Source organism: Cyphomyrmex costatus, unplaced genomic scaffold (genome assembly GCF_001594065.2).
Source record: "Cyphomyrmex costatus isolate MS0001 unplaced genomic scaffold, Ccosl1.0 scaffold36, whole genome shotgun sequence".
In the NCBI taxonomy this organism is placed as follows: Eukaryota; Metazoa; Arthropoda; class Insecta; order Hymenoptera; family Formicidae; genus Cyphomyrmex; species Cyphomyrmex costatus.
Genome location: NW_017277774.1, coordinates 4792626 through 4817308, shown reverse-complemented (window position 1 = coordinate 4817308; position 24683 = coordinate 4792626). Strand labels below are relative to the sequence as shown.

The window sequence follows — 24683 nt, the reverse complement described above, 5'->3', positions numbered from 1 at the left end:
GGGTGAGTCGACGGCGTAAGGGGTGCGCGGAGGATGGAGGCGCCACGATGGAGGGCACCGGAGACGCCTGCGCGTGTTTTCCAGCCTCCCTCTCAAATCGTTCTGTCCTCTCTGCTCGCAGGTCGTAGAGGAGAAAACCTATATACTTGCCTGACCTGCTTGCCCTGCTTGCTCTGCTTGTTTACCTACCTCACCTGGTCCGCCTGCCTTGTAGTCATCTGCTGATTTACATGTATATTTTCCTGGAAATTTCAAGAAATTTAACGTACATCTCGTTATTCATTATTTAATAATTTGTGTAATTTGGTTGCAATAGCGGTATATGTAGCTGACAGGTGAAAACCGAGCTGTAAGCATCCTCGTTTATTCAGGAATATTTATTAAACATCACAAATATATTTGTAATTAGATTAACAGGACATGCAGTGCACGCACGAAGTGCAAATTGTAATTTGCAAAATTATTATTAAAATATACGAAATATTAAAATATACGAAAGCGACGGACAATCTAATTTAGTAAAATTGTAGCAATAATCTAATTCAGTTAAATATTGAAGAGAAAATCCATGTTATATAAAAGAAGTACAATTATTATAGAAAGACTGTTCGTTATCATGAATAGATGCATGTATATGTTGTCAATTTCATACCACTTAACATTTAAATTATGTTATTTATTGCATCTCAGACTTTTATCATTTTCATTCCCTTCATAATCAAGATTGTGACGTCATTATCTTATATCTCTTGAGATAACCCGTAATGTTGACGTTATATATTCATGTCAGGCAACGTTTATTGCAAAAGTTCAAGCGACGTTATTGTAATTATAATACATTTACAACAGATAATCATTACATCCAGATATATAGTTATTGATAAAATATTTTCTTACATATTTTTTCACCATCACGAACAAGTTTCTTGAAAATTTTTATTAATATTTTCTTAAAACACACGTCTATAACAATAATATTTACATTCTGCCATAAACATAGAACAAAAATACCAAACTCCTCTTGATTATTGCAAAGATTTATATAATATCTAAATTATACTAGTAGATACACGATCTAGAATCTAGATCTAAGAAAATAATACATTACGAAATTAAAACGGCTAACATCGTCCAAGTTAATAGCACATCTTTCTTTCGGGGAAAGTATATAGGAAGAGATATTTGAAGTAGATCCTATTACTTTTATACACTTCCGCGTACTACACTGTTCTTTTACGCTGTTTTATATTACTACCAACCAATTCTCTTGCGTAACCGCACTTAAACGTTATATTCTTCGAAATGCTTCAATATGTCCAAACTGATAACATCGATATGTAATATGTTACTCTTAACATAATTATTTAAACGCCATATTAAAGTAATTTGATAACATCGATAACCGATAATTATTTATGTAATTTTATTTTATCCTCTCTAAAATGTCCCCTCAATTATGTAGTTCATGATAAAGTGCTAAAACGGGATGTCAACGGAAACAAGCAGGGAATATAAAGGACACTGGAATGGATGAGGTTGGTAACGAAATTTGTTCAACACTTTTCTGCCTCATGTCTATACTACAAGCGATAGGGTAGGGTGTTCATCTCGATGTTCGACAATTTGGAGCGATCGATGTGTACCATTATCACGAGGAACATTGCTTCGTGCCGCAGCTGAATGTCAGTGGTCTATCTAAGAGGAAGTTAGTTGGCCCGGTCATTGCTCAAGAGATTCCCGACGAAAACGCGCCGTAAATTACGATCACTCTAGGGATCTGTGTAAATATCGGCTGAAAGAGAAAGAGCCAAAGAAATATTACACGAATGTTTACGACACCGATAGAACATTGTTATTAAAAAAAAAATTTAATACGCAATATCCCTTTGCGACAATGTTTTTCTCTAATATATACGCGTCGATACGTTGCGACGTTGAGAAAATAATCACCCGATTGTGATAAAATGGGGGCAATAAGGGTATAAATATCTCTTAGAAGCGGCATATATCGGACTTTGCAGAATTAGCACATTAAATCGACGATTCGTGCTTCGTTCAGATTTCTCAAATTATTCAGATAAGTAGGATTATATGTCTTTTCTGTCTGCTGCCTTTATTGTTTGCGCTTTTCATCATTTAATAAATTAAGCGCTAAATTGTCGCAATAACTCGTAATGGCTCGAGTAATGTTACACATCATTAGGAAAGCCATAGACATTTTGTAGACATTTTGTAGACATTTTGTAGACATTTACTAAATTATTATTATATTATATTCTACGTCATAAGTTTAAAATTATATTGCTCTCATTTGCTATAATAATATGGTACAACTAAAAAACAAAGTTTTCTAAAAAATAAATTTTAACATTTTAAATTATAAAAACTTCAATATTAAAATTTAATATTAACTTAAAAATGCAATATTAGTTTAATAATTGATTATATAGAAATAAAAGTATGTGTTTTTTTTAAATACGTTCTTTCTTTTATCCTTTATATTTTTGCTTTTTTTGTCAAACAATTAAAAATATGACAATTTACAAATATTATTATTGTAGCAAATATAAATGATATCTCTCTACAAATATAAATAACGAAACTTTTTTAGTATGTTTGTATTTCTTAACTTTTAAATAAAATTGTTTCTGAACTATGAATTAAAAGTAATAAAATATATATAGTTAATTTGTTATAATGCACATATTTATATAACTATGGCAACAATGAGTATGCTCAGGGATTACAAATGTAATTAATTAAATGAACGCCAAAACATCACATGATTTGTAAACATATATATATGATATGGACGCATCGGCTGGGCATACATATAATGCATTCCATTAACTGTCATAGACAACTGATCCATGTATGGTCAAAGGAACGTGCAACACACCGCTATTTGAAATCGAATTACATCATAACCATTAGTGACTAAACTAAAATGTATTTTTGGCAGCGCATCGAAATGTTGGGAATGCGATTTGTGAAATGTGTTTTCCATTTACCAGATTAAATCCACTCGCCAGATGTGAAATTTGACTATAGTCTCATGGTTTTCCTCTTTTAGTATGGAATTTTTGTATTTTTCCTTTTGTTCCTTCTCTCTCCCTTTGTGTGTATCTGGTAAATTTATTCACCGTAAAGACTACATTTTTACTTGCTGAGTTTGCGCTTATGATATCGCATCGATCTCATGCTCGTTTCTTGCATATAATTTTAGAACAATTTACGTGTATCTCGCACACGATTGCGAGAGATCTTCATTCGTTTAAAGATAAAACGTGCTCTATTTCGAAAACAAACTTGCAACATTTACAAGATAGGACAATATTTACGTAATTTGATTTTTTCAGGTAATGTAAAATGTAAATTATATGAGCTTTAATATAAACTTAAAAAATCTTTAATAAAGATATCTTTAGTTTCATATTTTTACTTTTAATGGCTTTTTTTTATTAAATATTTATGTAATTATACCGACATAATTTTTTTCATTTAAACTCATATCCATATGTAATTCAAGCATAATGCAGTCGTGGTTTGCTAAGTTTTTATACTTTCTTTTAAATACCACAATTTTTAGCTCATCTTTAACTAAAATACAGCTGAAATGTATCGTCTGTACAGCCACTGAATTAGTAATACTTATCCGAGCTTACTAACTACTACTGGCATTTATTATTTTGAGAAAAAGAAAATTTATTCTATTTTTTTTTTTACGTATTCAGGGCATATTCTCTTCTTTTGTTTTTAGCAAGTTGTACATATGACTTATCGCCTTAACATACGTGCAAAAATTTCTACAAATAATGGAGATCAAAATGCTTGATTACAACATTATAATTATTTATAAATGTTTTACATACACATATATGAACACATATTATACATATGTGTACGTATAAATGTAATGATAGCTCTTGGCGAGATACCAAACTTTCAGAATCACGATGTAATAATAAGTCTTTTTAACGCTGCAGCTATCATGACCGGAACGCAGAAGATAAATAGAAAGTTCTAATGGGCAGATTTGTAAACAAATTAATTAGTTTGCTGGAAACATTTACTCTGTTTAAAGAAAAAAGAAGTGTAGGTGTGTTAGTAGCAAAAGTTCACATCAGCATAGAAATTACCCTAAGGAGAGACTCATAAAACTACCATCGTGATCAATAACTGCCATGTCCGGTGATCAATAACTTACCAAGCGTTGACGGTGAGATTATCAGGACACGTCGTTATCGCGACGACAGAGGTGTGACTTTTTATTAGTAATCTAGATTCATATATTTGTTACGTTTCAATTTTCTGTTAGTGAAAAAAAGGCAAAAATATTTTTGAAAATTAATGTAAAATTAACTTATATAGAATGTTTTATAGAATAAAAAAAATTAACTTATAATATAATGTCGCTGTATAATGCAATACTGGGTCGTATAATCAGTTCACATAGTATACAGAAAAATGCGAGCTGTTGAAAAACTGATCGCTGACAATATCAATCACCAACTATAGTCGGTTACAAATTGCCATGACCTCGCTGACAAGTGAGTTCGCGGAAGAAATACTCTATGTAATAGTTTGCCGTATATATTTTCTACCTTTTCAGAATTTCATGAAACAGCTTCCTGGAAAATAGCCGGGGGTATTTTGTATTCTTGTCGCATCGGGACTGGTTACTGCTGTATATCGAAGAAGGTCTGATACACGGTGCCCGGTTAAGATTCCGTGCAAATGTGAATGTTATTTTCGCGAAAGCCGATTATCCTCCTCATTTGTTTCTCACATAAAAAATAGTGATAAATTAACAGCATTAAGTATCTATATATCACACATTGGAGACCGAGGATTGCGAATTGAAAGATTGGAATTTGATCTGGTAACTTTAATTTTAATCGATTTTATTCCGCGATTGATTGAATTTTAATTTTCAGTTTACAATTTTCAATCTCCAGTGTGATACGGGCTTTAGCCAACAGCAGTATGATTGAAAATAATCTCGTTAATTCAATCTCAGTATAAACACCAACTAACAGTAACATAACATCGATGCTATAATTTCATACACCAACAACATACTATTATGTATAACATGTGTTATATTACATTTATATTGTTGATTGTGAAATTATAACATTGCTATTACATTACTGTTATAGTTGGGTTTAAATGGACAAAATTAATGAAACAAATATACTCTACTTTTGTTTTAATAAAATATTATTAGTTTTATTAATATTGTCATTGTGAATTAACAAAATTATTTTCAATTAGACTGTTGATATTATTAATATGACATTATTTTTTCCTATATATCTACAGTTATTTTGTACAATTGCAATAATTATGGTAGAATAAATCGCATGCTTTGAAAATAAATATTTATAAAATTATGTATGTGTATTATATAATTTTATTATCTACAAGGTGAAAGTTTATTTAGCATTTAGTCGAAAGTAAATAGTGAAATTTTCCTTTTTCAATTTCGGTGGTCATTTAATTGATTTAGAATATAGAATACGTCAACTACACGTTATGTTAAATTGATAATCTAAGAATTTACTCATTTTTTGTTATAGAATTTTGTATATTTTTATTATACATATATGGCATTTTGAATGATCATATGTATATGATTTATTCAGCCTATTTCGTACAGTTGCAACAGATGAAACAATTAATAACGTCATTTATTTAATATTGTTTACGTCAAAGTATATTTCAAAGAAAATCTAAATTCCTTCATTAGGAAAACTGCTCAAGTTTTAGATTTAACCCAGTGAGAAATGACAATGGAATCGACGTCGATTTGATGATTTCGACGTCGAAGAAACATCAATTCGATATCGATTTCATTGTCATTTCTCACTGGGAAGTTGAGAAATAATAAATGTTGAGAAATAAGTTGAGAAATAAAATTTGATAAATTTTAGCTACACACAAAATAACGCGTTATTTTTTTTCGTTCAGACTATTTGTTACGAAGTAATAATCATTTACTTTCAACTAAATTTTAATTTTCGCCTTGTACTTTTTTATATTTCAGAGAATTTCAATATGAAAGAAGGGAAAGATATTGATAACAGCCATTGTTCATATCTTTATTAGAGTAATATACCTTTACATATTTTATGCGTTAAAGTTACTATAGGCTCTTTATTGTACGCATTCTTGGAGATTTTATAACTCGATAAGAATGAAACAAAGCGTTCTCACTCTCCTTTATTTCTTCGTTTTTAGCTTCCTTTACGCCCTTGTATTTGATGGCATTTTTCAAGGCATTTCAAGGCACTATTTTCTAGAATTGTTTTCGTACAAACATACACCAACACAATCGTCCCTAGCAACGTGTAGAACACATATCTTTTATGTTCTTTATCTAGATTATAATCGAGTAGAATTTATATTGAGTGTATAAATAACGTCCTATCCTAAATTCTACCGAATTATTTAACTGTAGAATCTTTATTTTATTACTAAAAGTTGTAAAAATCATATCCTTTTTTATGTGCGCAATATTTTCTTTATAAATTATATTTGTTTACCGTTTTTTAAATGCCGGTCCGTTTATCGAAATTCAGGAGCGTTTTCTCTCTTCGCACTATTTGCAACCAAAAATATTTCTTCGAACCGGTATTTTTGAATTGAACGAAATGCATTGATTGAATGCATATAGATGCAATAGCAAATATATAGAAATAGGCAGCTTTCAATGATTTGATTTATCTTTTTCAGATGCTGTAACTAGAGCAAACTACATGTCGTATGCATACACGATGTACGTGTAAGCATATACTACATTTTATTCTAGATTTAGAAACCTCTCTCTAGACGAGAAATATTATTCTAAAAGAAATCTTTAGATAATAAATATCTATAAATTATACGTAACACACGCATATATAGCAACATTGTTAAAGCACATGAGATTTATAAAGGTATATATTTATAGATATATATACAATAATGTGATTAAGCATTTCCGCTGCATGAATGCGCAGTAAAAAGATACCGTCCTGCAAATATCGTTTTCAGTTTTGTCGTAAATTTTTTAATACGTTTATTCTCCGAACAGATAAATATATAAATTCCTCATGAAATTCTAGTTTTCCAGGGTAGAAACGGGGTCATTTTATCGAAATTTCAAGACCGCTTTCAATCGATTTACTTGTACTTTCGACTTCAGTCTTGCGCACGCCGTGCGAGAAATCCCACTTTGATTGGAGTGATCTTAATGGGCACTCTTCGTATAGCAGTCGAATCGTGCGATTCACGAGTGCAAAAACGGTGTAAGTCGACATTAATCTTCGCCCTCTGGCAAGATTGTGGAAAAGAGGGAAATTGATGGTTGCCGCTCTACGAGCATCATTGCGCTCCTCGCCCGAAATGCCGTTTCATTATAAAAATTGACAGGGTGGAATCTGCCACCGTCGACCTCTAACAGGATGTCAGCGATATAAAATCGATAATGTAGGTCATCAGAAGGCATCCGGTGACGTCAGTTATCACTATGTTATGGCCACCATTACCACGAGTTCTGGCTGGTATACGCATTTCTCGATCTCCATCGGCAGAAGGAAGGCCCGGTCATCGATATTCGCGACACGTGACGGTATTTTTAATTAAGTCAGGAGTGCTATTTATCATCTCGCCGAGGTCAACCAAAGAATCTATGTGGAAGTCATTGATTAACTACTTTCGGATGGGAGAACGGCTGAAAGTGATAGATTAATTGACCGTCGTGTGTATAAAATTATCCAAAAGTTTATATTTTGAAATTGGAATACTTTTCGATACTGTTACATATTCTTGCAAAGTTTACGTCAGTAATAGATTATGCAAAGTACGTGTAACTACGTTAAAAATTTTGTTCTAATATAGAAATCTCTTTTAAAAAAATAATGTTCTAATATAAAACCATAATATAAAAACATAAATATTAAATATTTATAAATATTTATTAAAATACTACAAAATAATTATCATTTTTTAAATATTTATAAATAAACAGCAATATAAACAGAAAAGTTATTGCATACGTTAGATTATACAGCATTATGTGTTTTTTAGATAATAATGTGACTAAGCATTTTCATCGTAGAAATTCCTAATAACGAGATATACTATTCTGGAAATATCGCTCTTGAGTCTATCTTGTCGTTAATTTTTCAATAGGCTTATTCTCCAAGCAGATCGTGTAAGTAATGAAGTTTTCATTCAAAGGACTACCGCGGGTAAGATAATAAAGTCGTATATCTAGGAGTCGTGTTTATTTATATAACGTGCACTTAAGAGGGCGGTAGATAAATTTACAAGGCGTTTGAATGAGTAGTCGGTGGCAAAATATCAGGTGTTACCTTCACTGTCATGAGAGCCTATTTCAACGCGATTTATACTGCAGGCGTGGGCGGTTCAATAATTATTCAAGTTTCCCGAGTATTATTTTCTTACTGTTGTCATGTTAATATAATTTACAAATAAACACTTGCATTAATTTTCAATTACAGTATTATCCGTATGCCTATACTATTTTTTATTATTTTTATTTAAAGCTGCACTTAAATTTTTTTATTAAAAAGCGATTATTATTAAATATTCGTACACATTCCCCTCACTTTACTCAATAAAATTATTTATTAATTCTGACCTTATTGTGGAAATATTGTTTGATACGTCAATGTTGTATATTTTTAGATACTAAAAAAATATACAATTAACAAATTTATTTCGTGCAATAAATTTTTATAACTGCATTGCTTACGTAAAATTTCTAAATCTTTTTATAAATGTTATAAGTTTGAAATTAATAGATAGATTAAAATCTTAGCTGATACAACAAATGTTATAAGTTAGAAATCAATAGATAGGCTAATCATAGCTGATAAGACTGTATAGTAATTAACGAAGTTCATGATATTATATATTTCCAAAATGTATAACACTGTTATTCTTAGAGTTATAATAACCAACTCCAAATCAATTCTCCAGCACCCCGCAGATTCCCGTATCACTCCAAACCATTTAATCTTGATGGTCGATAAACCATGCGTTTTATTTGATGGTCGATACGATTGGCTGTCTCGAATGCGACGCAATTCATGAAATTGGAAGCCATGTATTTCCATCCACTTATCGCGTATTGCTCTCACATTTTTTAAACTAAATGTCATTAATAATTTCAACGCGGTTTCAAATAAATGCCCCGTGTCAATCGAATGTTTCTCTTTTTTTTTTTATAACTTCTGTGCATATTCCGCTCTTTTATCGATTGCATTTTATCACGAAGTATTCATCGGTATTCAGAAATTTTTACTTTTACCTTTGAACTCTCGTACATCACGTGTCTACATACTAGAATGATACGATTGGCAGCGGATCAATAAGAACGAAGACGAACGATGTTTTCATCGTATTTCTGAAAAATTGAGTACTAAGGAGAGAGAGAGCTAGGTGGAACCATTTTCGTTTTACACAATGGGAACGAGGTCGCTGCAACTCCCTTAGGAATGCCATGTATGCCGTGGCGATAAAAGCATTCCACCATGTGCGACGATAGATACGGAAATATAGGTATCTATAATATTGCCCATCCTTTTACTTAAAACGATAATGAAATAATAGACACCACTTTGAGTTCTTGCGCCGTTTATATTTATATAAGATTTTTATTCAACAGACCGTTTTCTTTTTATCAATTATTAATCAATTTACACTTTATTGATTGGTGTTTTATGGCTACTGCTGCTGCTGCTACATGCTTTAATAAATATATTTACATTCATGCTTGCAGATATAATGCTGCGTTTAAAATTAAAGTTAATTTGTTCATCTTTCCCGGTTTTTTCTTTCATTTGCGAAAAGTACTGCAATATTATAGTGACTAAGCGTTTTTAAATTGTCACATTACACCCTCTTACCATACGTGTTTTATGGTATCATTCAGCATAGCGCTGAATAAAATGGGGTTATTTCGAATAATTAACGCCGAAGACACCATTCTTGTGCAATTCCTACGAAAAATTTCCGTCTTAAGGATTTTGCCAGAATGGAACTTTAAAACATGGAGTTTGTTCAGTTCTTAAAGTACTTTTACGAGAACTTTTTTCAATCTTTTCTATTGCGCATACTTAAATTTTCACCAATTCAACTTGGAGATTTTCTTATTAATATTTATCAAAACTCGATACAATTATTATTAGCGATAAAGCTATCATAAATCAGAAAGTTTGCACAAAAAAGTGTATACCTGTAGTCTTAAAAGAAAAAGATGTATTAGCTTGTTTAACTTTGCTGATTGGTACTTTTATTAAAAGTAATTATTGTAATTTAATTATTTTTCTGAGATAACCAAGCTACTATCTTATCTAAACTAATGTGTCCTGTGATTTTTTTCCCTCCAATAAACGTTTTGTAATAAATTTTTTTACAGTGCTATTAATAATGTAAATTAATGACATCAAAGTGGAATTACACGTGATCTACATGTTCAATTTAAAGCAGATTTAATTGACGAGACATGATTTATATCACCATAATTAGATTCATTGCCCGTATTAAATAGATTTTCCAAAGAATATGTGTATAATGTTCAATACAACGTTATATTGAAACGGTATAATAAAAGTGGGATCATAATTTGATCACCGAAATTACTTTTGTGCAGTACTTGCGTGATGGAATAAATTTCACTTTGTAATTATGTAATTAATTGTTATTTAAACCAAATGCTATCGTCAATCTATTCTAAAATCAGTAGCTTGCAATTGTTACATGTGTAATATAGTTAAATTAAACAACAAATTAAATGCTTCGTTTGCATTTGTCCTCAAATAGCATCAGGTCACCACGAATGCATATAAATTTTGCATCGATCTTTTCAGTGCTATATCATATAGAAGAAGAAATCGACTGAAGAAATCGCTCGTTACTAGGAGAGGCAGAGGACGCGTAAGAACACCTATGCTGCAGTTTGAAACTTCCTAAACGACGTTCCCCGACATTCATGGCACCGAGAGGTTGCATTTCATTACATCCTCAACTCGCTCGTGCAAAAAGCGTTTGCATTTATTTTCTCATTGAGTCTGCCAAAAACTGTAGATTGTAGAAATAAATAATCCTCCCTACGCGACGTGTGAAAGAAATTATAGCACGCGAGCAGCTAAGTTCTCAAGCTGACAGAAGTCGCTCCCGTTCGCTAATCTCACGAAGGGTCTTATAAGTATTCATTCGCGAAGTTATAATATCGCTGGCACCACTCCACCACTCCGTGGCAAAGCGGATTGGGAGAACCGAAGGGTGGTGTGCAGAGCTTATTCGAGGGCGGCTCGTGCAAGAGGAGCACAACTAGGTGGTATCTAGGTGGCGCAGCCGCGAAAATCGATACTCCATCGTGTGCCGGCGAACGAAACAGGCCGTCTTCCAGTAGTATGCGACTCGTGCGCACGAGGTAAACACGGCGATCACGGATCGACAATCAGAATGGAGTGATGCGTGAAAAGTGAGAGCAACCGATTGCCTTCAGTCCGATTGTCAAGGCCAGCATCATGGTATGACTGCGCGCAACGTCGACAGGTGCTGATCATGATTGCGCTGCCGATTGCAGTTCGGAGCGAACGGTGATGACCCGCAAGGGTCATTTGTATGTACTAATCATACGTTGGAGTCTATCAGCACCTGTGCGATCTCAAAGGCATGCGTTCATCCCCTGGTGAATTGCAATTATGTCATCTCTTCTTGTCTGTGCAGTACGGTTTCGTGAATTACGCCCTCGAGCTCCTGGTCGTGAAGAAGTACGGCAACGAGACGTGGGAGGCGATAAAGTAGGTAAAAAATAGATCGTCTCCATTGTCTTTCATGCTTTTTTCTCTCGCATGGTTTTTTTTTTATACACCTACGCATGCAGCCCTCGCGTAATCTTTACAACGCGGCGCAGCGTTTCGCTCGGTTACCGTCGGATGAGCAATCAACTGTTGACATAGGTCAGTTAGAAAAAGAATAGTTTGCGCATGAAATGGAATATTATTTTATTATTATCTATATACGGATACGTATATGATATTGTGTTACATGTCATATTACGCCCACATGAACTCATCAAGATTGTTATGCCACGTGCGAGTCTTCCTTATCTATTAATATTGAAAATTATAGAGATGTCATTTTTCTTCATACCTTCCTATTCATACGTATATACATATACATATAAATATATTGTATATATAATATTACCTGTGATTTTTACTGAAAAGTTTTAAAACATTCCTTTTATTTTTTTATTTTTAGATACCTTATTTTATTTTACAGAAATATAATAAAAAAATTGCAAATTCTTAACTTTCTTGAAAACCCAAATAAATTTAAAAATGCAAATTAACTTTCTCATTAATTATTGCTTTTTAAAAATAATATAATATAAAATATTGCACTCTGTTAGATTTATCTCACTAAACCAAATTATACCCAATTTGAGTTATTTTTAATTACTTCCATAGATCGTTACTACTCAATTATGTATGCATATATATATGCCATTAATATAAACTTAAAATTAAACAATTTAATTATAGGAATTGTTAATTAAATTTAAATCAAATTTAATTTACTATTTACTAAGTGCATACGTTGTTTATTTTAAAATTATTCACAGAAATGAATTTATTTACATTTTGGAAGTTGAAAACAATAAAATATATTTTTTTATTAACTTAAAGATTGGGTTGTCATTGATAGTACTTCTTTGATATCTAATAATGCATCAATATGTTGGTTATATTGTAATCTTTTGTAATAAAAATACCCCGAAGCATATATCTGCTTATATAAATGCAAATTGTTTTATGAACAAAATAGGCACCGTTTAAAATTACCTGTGAGAGAGCCAATTTACCCACCCTGAATGAAGTTTGTAACATTATCAACAAAATTGGGTTGCGGAATATTGTTAGGTAATATCGGAAGCATCATCTGGTTTTATAACAACATCGTTACAATTACGAAACACTGCACTTGACGTATTTTAAAATATAAACTTCAACAATGTTACTTGAAAAAAGCAGTTAAATTTTAATAAATATTTTACTAAAAAACATCTTTAATACAAAAAGAACTTAGATTTTGACTAAGACATAATAATTGCAATTATTAATTTCAAGATAATATAAAGACTATTATTTATCTTTATGATCATAATATTAATCTTGGTAAATATCTAGAAAAGGGGTCCCCCCCCCCCGATGATCTTGACCATGACATATGTTGTCAAGGTCATGACCCTGAGTGACCTCCCGCAGGTTTTAGATGGCGGTCGCTGTCCGTTAAAAAGTTATTAACAAAAAAAGTTTCAAAATTAACGTATCATTTCTGCCATATATGTATTATAACACGTACTATTTTACATCCCCTTCCGTTTAGAAACGTTAAACTTTCCACGCGAAGTAACTCCACCTCTCCCAACCCCTTGCGAAGGGGCACACGACTTCTACGATTGTACTGTTGCTATGATAGTACTGTCGGGGCAGACCTCTTTCTCTATTTCTAGATATTTACCTTAATCTTTATTACTAATATTATATTTTAATTGTTATTATTATTATATAGTTACTTTATCGTAATTATTGTGCGCGTTAGCAAGTTATTATAAATATCTTTTCCTGAAGAACTTTTTTGAGAGATGTTATAAGTTGTTTTGTGATATGAATATTGGTAAAGCTGATGCAGAAGCTTTTAAAAGATGCTGAGGTAAGCTTTGAGTGTGACACCCGGTATCCATATCAAAGACCTTAACAACTTTGAATACTTGACACGTAAATTGAATGACAGCGAGATCGCGTAAAGTTTTTTTATTAAAAACTTATTAGTTCTATCTTTTAAAATTTCGATGAATTAACGTATGCGAATATACATTTAGGATTTAAAATTGTCACATAATATCTAAATATACAAATATTTTTAATTAACGATGAATTTTTGTAAAATGGTAAATTTGAAAATAAGTGTTGGATTTAAAAATGAGTTATGTATTATTTAAAATTTTTTTTCTTATTTTATCGGAAATTCTCGCTTACAATTTACATTGATGATTTAGAAAAGATGCAGCGGTTAATATGGAAGGACAGTTTCTGGTGCGACAGATTTACGAAGACGAGATTACCTATAATCTGATATCCGCAGCTGTCAATAAACTTGGTACGTATGCGACAGTACGAATGCGATATAAGTCCATTGTGCCGATTGATTTGTAACAGGAAATTTTACTAGACATCTTGTGCTCCAGATAAACCTGCCAATGTAATACTTGAATTATTCGGTCAAATGTTCTTCGAATTCTGCCAAGATTCCGGCTACGACACGATTCTTCAAGTTCTTGGAGCAACACCTAGAGATTTTTTGCAGGTGAATTTTACAAAATGCAGTCAATTACATGTTTTAATAATAGATTTCAATTATGGATTTCTCTCATACGAACAGTTTAATGCACTTGATCGTACTGATTTATCGGTGCAAAAAGTAGAGTTTTATATTTTACTCGTTCTTACACTTCAGATTTCTCGTTTATGCTTCAGAATCACATTAAGACTTTAGTAGTAATTTTCATAGTAACTTTAGTAGTGGTTAAATCGTACGTTTTCCGCAATTGATACATATCTTGTTACTGTAATTTATCACTAAACCGTTTGCTAAATTAGTAGAACAGGGCGTACATGAATACGATAAGAACAGATAAGTGAATACATTAGAAAGCTTTATCGTTAAAATTATCTGCAATTAATTTTATATTTTTAAAAAATACTAATAGTAATAATAAGAGAGTATGTAATTAAATTAATCATTAATTAACTAGCATAAATCATTAGTAACATTACAAAAACGTAAATGAAAGCATCATTCTTTTTAATAAGGAAAAACATTTTAATTTATGTTGCTGTACAGTGATACTCTTTTAAACATATATTCAATCTCTCTCAATTACTCATTCCGTATAAAAGAGAACAGCGCAATTAAATTCAACTTATGGTTTCTCTGTTTTTTGCAGATTTTTATGCATATTATTTCGTTTATACTTTCCAGTATAATTCTGAGAATTGTCGCAAAAATGCTTCAAGCATTTATATCAGTTGTTATAAAACTAAATTTTGTATTAACTCCTCTTTAATTTTTTACTTCAATATACTAATTATATAGGTACAATGTAATATTTATTACCTTGTGTGTATTTAAAAAAGTAACAGAAATCTATTCAAATATACTTACACGGATTTTATATTATTGTAGCACCAGAATATTTTTATCGAAATTTTTATACATTTTAAATTCGTACTCGATATTGGAAACAATACATGTGCACACGTTATCAGATATATGTATATTATATAGATACACGTCGGTATCACGTTACAGAATTTGGACGCGCTTCACGATCATTTGGGTACGTTATATCCAGGCATGAGGGCTCCATCATTTAGATGTACAGAGAGACCCGAGGATGGCGCGCTTATTTTGCATTATTATTCAGATCGACCTGGTTTGGAACACATCGTTATTGGAATTGTTAAGGTATTCTATTTTCTTCTAGTTAAAATGTGATTTATTATTATGCAAGACTCGAGAAAGATTGAAATCGTGAAACGAAATTTAATTATATTCTGCAATATTTCCTAAAAATACATTCAACGCTATAAAATATATAAAAACTCAGCTACGAGAGAGTTTTACGAGAAAAACTGCACTGATTTTTTATATTTTATATTTTAACGAAAATATTTTAATACTCGAGAAAGATTAGTTGACAGTAAAGAAAGAATAATAGAAGAAATTTCGATTAATTTTTCTAAAATAGACCGTTGCGAAAAGACTACACGGCACGGATATTGACATGCAGATAGTGAAAACTAAAAGCGAATGCGATCATGTGCAATTCCTCATAACTTACACATCAGGGCCAGGAGTCGTATCGAATCCTATGATCGCTGAATTGGAAACATTGTCTGTCGGTGAGTGGTATATCACAGTTTCTTTCCAATAACACGTATCGGCACAAAAATCGATAAACTTGACAAATGAATCGCAAACATTAAAAAAGTATAACGTTCAGTAATAATTAAAAAGATTATTAAAATGTATATTACAATAACAAAAAGTAATAAATATCTAATGAATTATCGTAGAACCAAAGGTCAGCCCAACAACGTTTTGTCGAGTTTTTCCTTTCCATCTAATGTTCAATCGAGACCTTACCATAGTTCAAACCGGATGTACCATAACGCGTGTTATACCTCGCGTTTCTAGCGGCCATTGCAAACTAAGCGACATTCTCTTAACTGTGAGTTTACGAGCATCAAACAATATATTCATTATATAGACATTCCATACACAGTTCACCTTTTGTCTTTACTTCGTCACAAATTTATTTTTGTATTTTGATGTTTTTTGTATCTCTTACTCGAACTATATCGATTTTAAATGTTTTACATTTTATCGACTAATTAGTCACAGATCATTCAGAAAATATGCTATTTTTCTTGTGCTTATTGTTCTTCGTAATACTAATTATTACAGCTCAGAAAAGAATTATGTATAAAAGGACTTTTGTTCGATAATATCGCTTCAGCATTTCATTATGATACTGCACGAAGTATTGTTTGCGCTGATATCGATCAATTTTCAATAAACCTTCCTAATTATTTCCTGTCAAAGGAATTGCATTAATACACAATGCCTGCCATTACATATATGCCTATAAGCACGTGAATGTATATATTAAACGCAGCTTATTGTGACGGACACAGAGCGTGTGTTGTCCGAGCTATCCATTTAACATAATTTGCATTATTGTTCGTGCGTAATTGTAATATTGTCAATTATATATAGCTCATCATTATAATCCTTTATTTTAAAAATCATAGACACATTGAATGTGCTATTGCTGCGAATATTCAGCCACGTAATTCCATTTAAAATAACCGCAATATCCAGTACATTTTGATTATAAACTAATTAATTTGGTAAACTATTACGTAAAATTAGGTTAATTAACTGTCACTTGGAAACTTCATAGGTCAGACCGCATTTGGAATTAACATTTGAAAATATATTATCGCATATTAATACAGTATATGTGCTAAGAACGAAAAAAGGAGTTATGGTTGTCGATGCTGCTGAGGAATATTTGTATTTACGTTTAAAGGTCAGTAATTTATAAAGATAAATTAGCCCAGATAAATCAATACCAACTAAAAGTAACATAATATCTATGTTATAATTTCGCACTCAACAATATAACAGCATAAGGTATCACATAATATGTATAGATAATAGTTATACTGTTGAGTACAAAATATTATAAGTAGCATAGACATTATGTTATTTTTAGTTAGCGTCGTTGGGAAGAATAAGATACACGGAAAGAATAATTTTACTAAAATATTTAGGTCAATACAGATCTTAAAATAATTTTGTTGCACTGTCAAAATAATTATGTACGGAACTCAAGCATGATGAGCAAAAAGTTTTAACATTCTAGCAACCAGTTTGAGAGCGTCCTACATTAAATATCAACAAAAATTCATAACTTTAATGGACTATCGAGATTAGAACAAATCTTAAAACTGACAAATGAAAGATGTAAAAGGAACAAAGCGTGTAATTGGGGCTCTTATTTATTCTCACGTGAATCTCAATATTTGTGTGATTTTCACTGAAATCAGTGATGCAATAACAGAATTGTAGCGTATTCGAATTTTAATAATTTATAATTCACATTTTAATAATTTTTAAAGTGTCATATACTCCATATGCAATGATGGTAATGACATTTCTCTACATGGTAATAGAAGAACATGTCCATTGCACCCTGGGAGAACAGAATTCATACTGAATGGTTGCTAATCTTAGACTTCTTTAGTCTTATTGATGATGATTTAATAAACTACCGTATTTCGATTTCAGAATTAGCGAAGACTAATTTTGCAATCTTCTATCCTTGTTTTTAGAAAGTTATTTAATATTATTTATATTATAATTATTTGTATTCACGTTGTTCTTAATAATTTATACTTCATACCTAATACAAAAAAATTAAAATGATAATCGGGGCCAAAATGACACCACTGGCGATTTCAGTGTTAAAGTAAATCGAAACGTTCGTTATAAAACGTTTATTATAAAAATGTTATTGCAAAGATTAATTTACGTTGTTTTATTATTGCGCATCAATTACCATTTCTTTCACGATTCTCATTTATGAGTTTCAAAATTTATAGTTGTTCTACATAAACATGTTGATAGTCTAATAAAATTAATGTCAGATCTATATCTCGCTTTAAATACTTCAATAAAATTGTTCTTTTCTTGTAGAACTAATAGAGAACTCTTTACAGTTTAATAACTGTTTCAGGGTCAAATGTTGTATATACCTGAAACCGATATGGTTATTTTTCTGTGTTACCCAAGTGTTATGAATCTAGATGACTTAACTAGGTAAGATTCATGTCTTCCCATAAATCTATTAAATGCTCTTCGTTTATGTAATAAATCGGTATAACGGGATGGAAAAGTATATATAACTTATTACCATAAACTTCTACGCAACCTCATCGTACTAAAACTTGTTAAACTTGTTCTTCCTTCTTTTGAGGAAAGGGAAGTCCCGTCTTTTAGTAGATATTAACCTTATTTCTTTCGGTCAACTTTGGAATCTTTTTCTGTCTGTGTTAAACGTAATTGGTTAAAGTTTTGTGTTGACATTGCTAAAAGTTTTATACGTGACATACGTACTACTTGATACGGCGAGGGTTCGGTTTTCATTATCCTGCGTGTAACAAACGTCTTCACCGTCGCAATATCGTCGCGAGTTATTCTTTTGGCTCCAGGCGGGGCCTGTACTTGAGTGACGTCCCTCTACACGACGCTACTCGAGATCTGGTTCTGATGTCTGAGCAGTTTGAAGCGGATTACAAATTGACGCGCAACTTGGAACTGCTCACCGATAAATTGCAGCAAACGTATCGCGAACTTGACAGTGAGAAGCAGAAGACCGACAGGTAAGGATCTCCGCCCACGGCACTTCCTGATTATCTTTGCCACCGGTCTTGTTTCGTCGTTTACCAGTAATTCGATTGCTCGAGATCCGCAACTCGTTCTCCGTAAATCGCTTTGGGAATCCTTCCGTTTGAGATTAACGGAAATGGATTTATGACGGGACGCGATACCGCGAAATGGAGGAACCTACTTCGAGGAAAGCAGAAATCTTTTCCGAGATTTCCCGCAACCAAGACTCACTTTGAACTATCCAAATTTAATTTCTCTTGACGACTTGTGGAAATTTTGCCGAGAACTGTTAATCCGATTAGGCAAAACTAGCGCGTGCGACACGACGATGGGAAGTTGCAACGTTGAATAAAAGATCATCTGTATTCACTGCAGGTTGCTTTATTCAGTGCTTCCTATTTCGGTGGCGAACGAGCTTAGGCATTCACGAACGGTACCAGCGAAAAAGTATGATTGCGTTACTCTTCTGTTCTCCGGAATAGTCGGCTTCGGAGCTTATTGCGCCGCTCATACAGACTCCAACGGCGCTATGAAGATCGTTAATATGCTCAACGAACTATACACGGCTTTTGATGTGTTAACTGACCCAAAAAAGAATCCTAACGTCTATAAGGTAAACACGTACAAGTTTACTTTTTGCAATTTTGAAAAACAAATTGTTACATACAATTTTGATCATAAGTATGAAACATCCTCAACTTATTGCATTTTCTTGGAAAAACTGGTAATAAAATCCAAAAGAAAATTAATAAAATATTAAAATTGTTATAAAAATAAATATTATTTTTCAATAAAACTGTTTTTATTTATTAGATATTAAATATTTACGTCAATTTATGGGGATTTATTTTGAATTGTACAGTACGATAAAGTTTCGTATATCTCTTATATATAAAAGATATTTACATGTTATAAATCCTTTGTGTGAAAATACTTTAAAAAGGAAAGTATTCGACAAAATCATTCACAAATATCATTTACGCGGTATCAATAATACTTTTGGATTTTCTCAGGTTTTCATTAATTTCACTTTTGGTCGATCTAGGTGGAGACCATCGGTGATAAATATATGGCAGTGAGTGGATTGCCGGAACCCTGTCATTGTCATGCACGATGCATTGCTCGTCTAGCGTTGGACATGATGGATCTCGCGGCGGATGAAGTGCAGATCGATGGGGAGCCCGTGGTATGTACAAGCTGTCTGCACTCTGCTAGGTATACTTTGATACATGACTATGTAGCGGAACGCTTTGATCTGAGGAGAGTTGACAGTATAAGTCAATTTAAGATTGGACGTTAAATGTTACACGTTGTAGCGAGTAATATCGAAAGAGTTGCTGTTAAAGGAATTATCGAGACAGTTCGTCCGACGACTTTTGTAGAAAGTTGAAATCTTCTTCGTATTTTTATACAGTTAGCTCTGTGTGTGTCTGCGTGTGTGTGTATGTCGTGTGCGCAAACCGTTTGCAATTTCCCGAGGAACAGATGGCGTGTCTCACTACTATTTTTGTATCTCTTTGCAAAGAAAACTGATTTCTTTTTTCGAATGCAATTCTCACATTACTTAAATACTTAACAATGGATTACAGTTATAGAACATTGCGCAATTTATAATTCTGGAAAAAATTAACGCAATTTTAACAAATTTAAGTTTTAGTGCTGTATATATGTAATATTAAATAAAGACAACAAGATAATTTCACACTAACATTACTAAAAATCAATAATCTTTTTATAGTTTAGATAATTAATATTTTTAGATAAAAAAATATGTTTATGGAAATTATTGCACGTATCATAATAGAAAAAAGAGAAAAAATCATGTTCCTTTCATATCTTTTTTAAAGTTTATACCATATCAATCATTTTTTAACTCCTTTAAAATTGATGTAATATTATATTGATAATTATTTACAGAGAATTACAATTGGAATACATAGTGGAGAAGTAGTTACTGGTGTAATCGGTCATCGTATGCCTCGTTACTGTTTATTCGGAAATACAGTAAATCTCACGAGTCGTACGGAGACCACCGGTCAACCAGGAAAGATCAACGTTTCGGAAGATGCTTACAGGTAAATTATTTTAAATATCGCTAATATATAGATATATATACATTATTTTATATATAATAAAATATTAAAAAATATTAAAATATTGAAAAATTCTTATTTTTGTAATTATATTTATTTATTTTTTTTATTATACTATCTCTTTCATTCAGTTCTTTTCAGATTGAACGAATGTTGCTAACGGTTTACAACTTTGGTTTCCTGAACGCGTACATTATTACATTATCTCACGACATACTTTCCATACTTTATTCTTAAATGTTTGTGGTACTCACATCACGATTTTTCTCTAATTCCCAAGATTCATTAACATAGCGTCATTATAAGACGCTATCACCCAACCTTTTGAACTTGACATTTTCTCAAACCTTAGACCTTAAACCTACTTGAGCGTCTCGTGCGAGATTTCGCTTTCATATGTAAAAAAATCCACAAGCCTAACATATATTAAATATACGATTCGTATATCTATCAAAATTTTATTATTAAGAAGTATGTAATTTGATTCTACTTTCACTCTACTCATATATTTTGATAAACTATAGTCTAAGATTCGAACTTTACACGGTGACCTTAAAAGATTTCAACGCGCATTTGCTAGATTTTGCAGTCGAATCGATAGTAAGTACTTTTATCGAATCACAGTAAAATTTTAAGACACTACGTACAAACGTGAATGATAAAATATTTCTATTATTTCTAAGACTCAGTGCTAGAACAAAATAAAACACTCGATACCGATCATCCATCGAACGAGTCGTCAGTCTTGCAGCAGGTCTAGATAATCTCTTAGAGATTCTGGAATTTGCAGTTTCTTGATTCCGTGAGGCAATGCCCAATTGTTATGGAGGGTCTCGCGAATTCGACAACGGCACAGATGCCTAAGTTCGGCCGGACAAATTCCGCTACGTTCCGGAGGTATTAGATTTTGATTCGCCAGGTTGGGATACTGCTCGTATAAAGAGACACTATATATACCGCTATGAGCGGCGATGTGATCAGGTGTTCTAACATAAGCAGCGATCACAGTTCGCAGTAACAGCTTTAGGCATGTCAGCAGATGTTCCGGGTAAACGATTTCCTTCTGTCCGGGTTGTGCTTCATACTCGCTCAGTTTTGTCAAAATAATCTCCATCGGTGACGGGGCCAGCTTATCGGACTCAACTGAAGCACCGTAGCGCAGCATGATCAACAGGATATCCGGTGCACCGTGTTGGATTGCGACCCTGAGAGGTAGAACCTGTCCATACGACTCCATAGATACGTCGATGAAACGTCTCTTTATCGGCGAAGACTCGCAACGGTACTCCAATCGACCGCTAATTGCATGATCCAAGAAGTATACGAGAGCCCGGATGTTTTCTTCACGATCGTCAAAGTCACACTTCCAGCCCGACAGGAAATGCGTTACGCGCGTACCGAAGATCGCCCCGACGAGTAATCGCTCGAACGTCTTCTCGCAGTAGAATATGTCGTTTAGCAGTCGACTGACAATCATGTTGTTATTGATATCCCAATCGTAGCAGAGCTTCGCCGCCACGTAGAGAACATTGTGAAATTTGCCGAGTAAACAGATCGATCCGTTTTCCATCATCGTGATATTGTGATAACGCAGAGCTGAAAGGACTATTCTCTCGCACACGTCCTGCTTATCGAGGTTTTCCGCTGAAAGCATCAAACAGGCGTGATTCATAATCCCTTCTCGGCTGTAAAACGATGGTGCGAGTAAAAAGTCGTATAGAATTTATTCACGTAAAACGCGGGCGAGACGAAAATGCAAATTATTCTGGAATTCGTGACGATGCATTTATGGCGCGTGGTATTTTTCACCGTTATAGCAACGGCATTGGCGAAACAACGAAGACAAATAGAAAGGATTAGGTACGGTTTAATGTAACGGTAAGATCATAATGGGCGGCGATATCTTTGCGTGTTTCAGGTATTTCCGTATGGCGCCAAGGAGACGGATGAGAATTTGCACGAATAAAATTATGTATGTTATTAATATCGCGGAATCACGATGGCATATCGTCTGCGAATTTAGAAATTTTCTGTCAGACTCGCGGATAATAAAATGACGTTGTCATACTAATGATTATCGATTCTAGACAGCGGTCCATTTGTCATTTACGCGTCTCGCGCGTAAACGTGTATATAATACAAGACGTTGATATAAATCTTATTACCTTCTGCACAACTGTTTATCACATCCGTGAAATAACTGACCAGCTCGCGACGTTTGTATCGCGAGGCTAAGCAACTACGTTCCATTTCCGAAAATAATCTGTCGAAATAGCAATCTATCAATACCTCCATGATTTTTGAGTGATTTTAATTAGCCAATGTGCAACACAAACACATTTAGTATAATTTCAATAGCAGATAAATATCGCGTAACAGTCGTCGTGAATGTTCACATTTTAATGATTATCAGCAGAAGAAACGAGCCACAGCTCACACAGCTCTAATTCGATTAGACGTGAAATACGCATTTTAGAGGCTTCTTTGATGCTCCCTTCCTATAGGAAACCATTTACGTCCATCTTTAAAAAAGCAAGCTTCTTATACTTCATATATATACAAAGATCAAGGTTTTAAATACAATAAATTGTTGCGTTGTGATAGAGAAGTGACATAAATAAAATGAGTACATTGAGATATTAATGGAAATCGATCCCCTAAAGAATTAAAAAATCTTTAGATTTTTCATTATCTTAAAAATTTTAATTTTTTATTTTTGTGTATCGTTTTTCTGTAGCAAAATATTTTGTAAAAAAAACACGTGACTTTTTTTGCTGGAACATGTGATTCCTTTTTTAAATCTGTAATTAGTGTAATTATAGAACATACAGATCATAGTAACCCAGAGACTTTTCCTAATTTTTAAATAGTAATGATTTAGAATAATTTTATATTTTACATCTTATTTTTCACAGTTCTAAACTTAAAAAGTAAAAAAAATAAAATTATGTTTTTTTTTAGTGTTAAACCATATGTATTATAGATTAAATGGCTATTATATTAACATTAAGATTTTAAATGTTTATATGATTTGTTACAGGTATCTCTGTATGCCTGAAAATCAAGATCCTCAGTTTCTTTTGGAATATAGAGGTCCTGTCTCCATGAAGGGAAAATCCGAGCCTATGAATGTGTGGTTCCTGTCTAGAGAAAGAGAACTAACATCGTAAATCATTACAGCAATGAGTTTTATAGCAATAATTTCGAGAAATCATTTTGAAGCTTAAAATGAATAATGATGTAATAAAATTCGTATATTTATTTAAGAAAAAAGCTAATAATTAAGATAATGTTTTAACAATAAGTCTGTTTCGTTCAAGTTATGATGATGCGTTTAATATATCGAAAAGTTTATAAAGAGTTTATTATATCGTCGATATCTCACGATCGTTCACAAGCAAATTGTAAAGTCGAGCGTCGACACTTCGTCTTCGGCTTGACAGGTTGTTCAGCAATCGTGAGTGTACAAGGCAATCAAATATAATCGTTATTTATTCGGCGACATTGCGGCGGTAAAATTTTCTTTCCCGTTTCGCGCGACCC

At 32.6% G+C, this 24683-nt stretch overlaps 2 protein-coding genes across 2 annotated transcripts; one reads left to right on the top strand and one right to left on the bottom strand.

Moving 5' to 3' along the window:
* Positions 1-11438: 11438 nt before the first annotated feature.
* Gycbeta100B (guanylate cyclase soluble subunit beta-1-like) lies at positions 11439-24409 on the top strand. The gene is made up of 14 exons (XM_018542998.1): positions 11439-11549; positions 11749-11822; positions 14087-14187; positions 14276-14394; positions 15400-15555; positions 15839-15992; positions 16167-16321; positions 17057-17185; positions 18395-18477; positions 18870-19040; positions 19423-19660; positions 20093-20233; positions 20965-21122; positions 24181-24409. Exons 1-14 carry the CDS (start codon positions 11547-11549, stop codon positions 24308-24310), a joined length of 1812 nt encoding a protein of 603 aa, XP_018398500.1. The 5' UTR covers positions 11439-11546; the 3' UTR covers positions 24311-24409.
* stops (SOCS domain-containing protein stops) lies at positions 21716-23565 on the bottom strand. The gene is made up of 2 exons (XM_018542999.1): positions 23306-23565; positions 21716-22784 (listed from the first exon to the last, which is right to left on the bottom strand). The coding sequence occupies exons 1-2, from the start codon at positions 23433-23435 to the stop codon at positions 21880-21882; spliced, it is 1035 nt and encodes a 344-aa protein (XP_018398501.1). The 5' UTR covers positions 23436-23565; the 3' UTR covers positions 21716-21879.
* Positions 24410-24683: the final 274 nt, after the last annotated feature.

Bases quoted from the DNA above. Each gene is read 5' to 3' on its own strand.
- Gycbeta100B (XM_018542998.1), top strand. The intron at 14,188-14,275 runs GTACGTATGCGA...CTTGTGCTCCAG, and splicing joins CGCAGCTGTCAATAAACTTG to ATAAACCTGCCAATGTAATA. The intron at 16,322-17,056 runs GTGAGTTTACGA...GAAACTTCATAG, and splicing joins TAAGCGACATTCTCTTAACT to GTCAGACCGCATTTGGAATT.
- stops (XM_018542999.1), bottom strand. From the start codon at position 23,435: ATGGAGGTATTGATAGATTGCTATTTCGACAGATTATTTTCGGAAATG. The intron at 22,785-23,305 runs GTAATAAGATTT...TGATGCTTTCAG, and splicing joins GATAAACAGTTGTGCAGAAG to CGGAAAACCTCGATAAGCAG.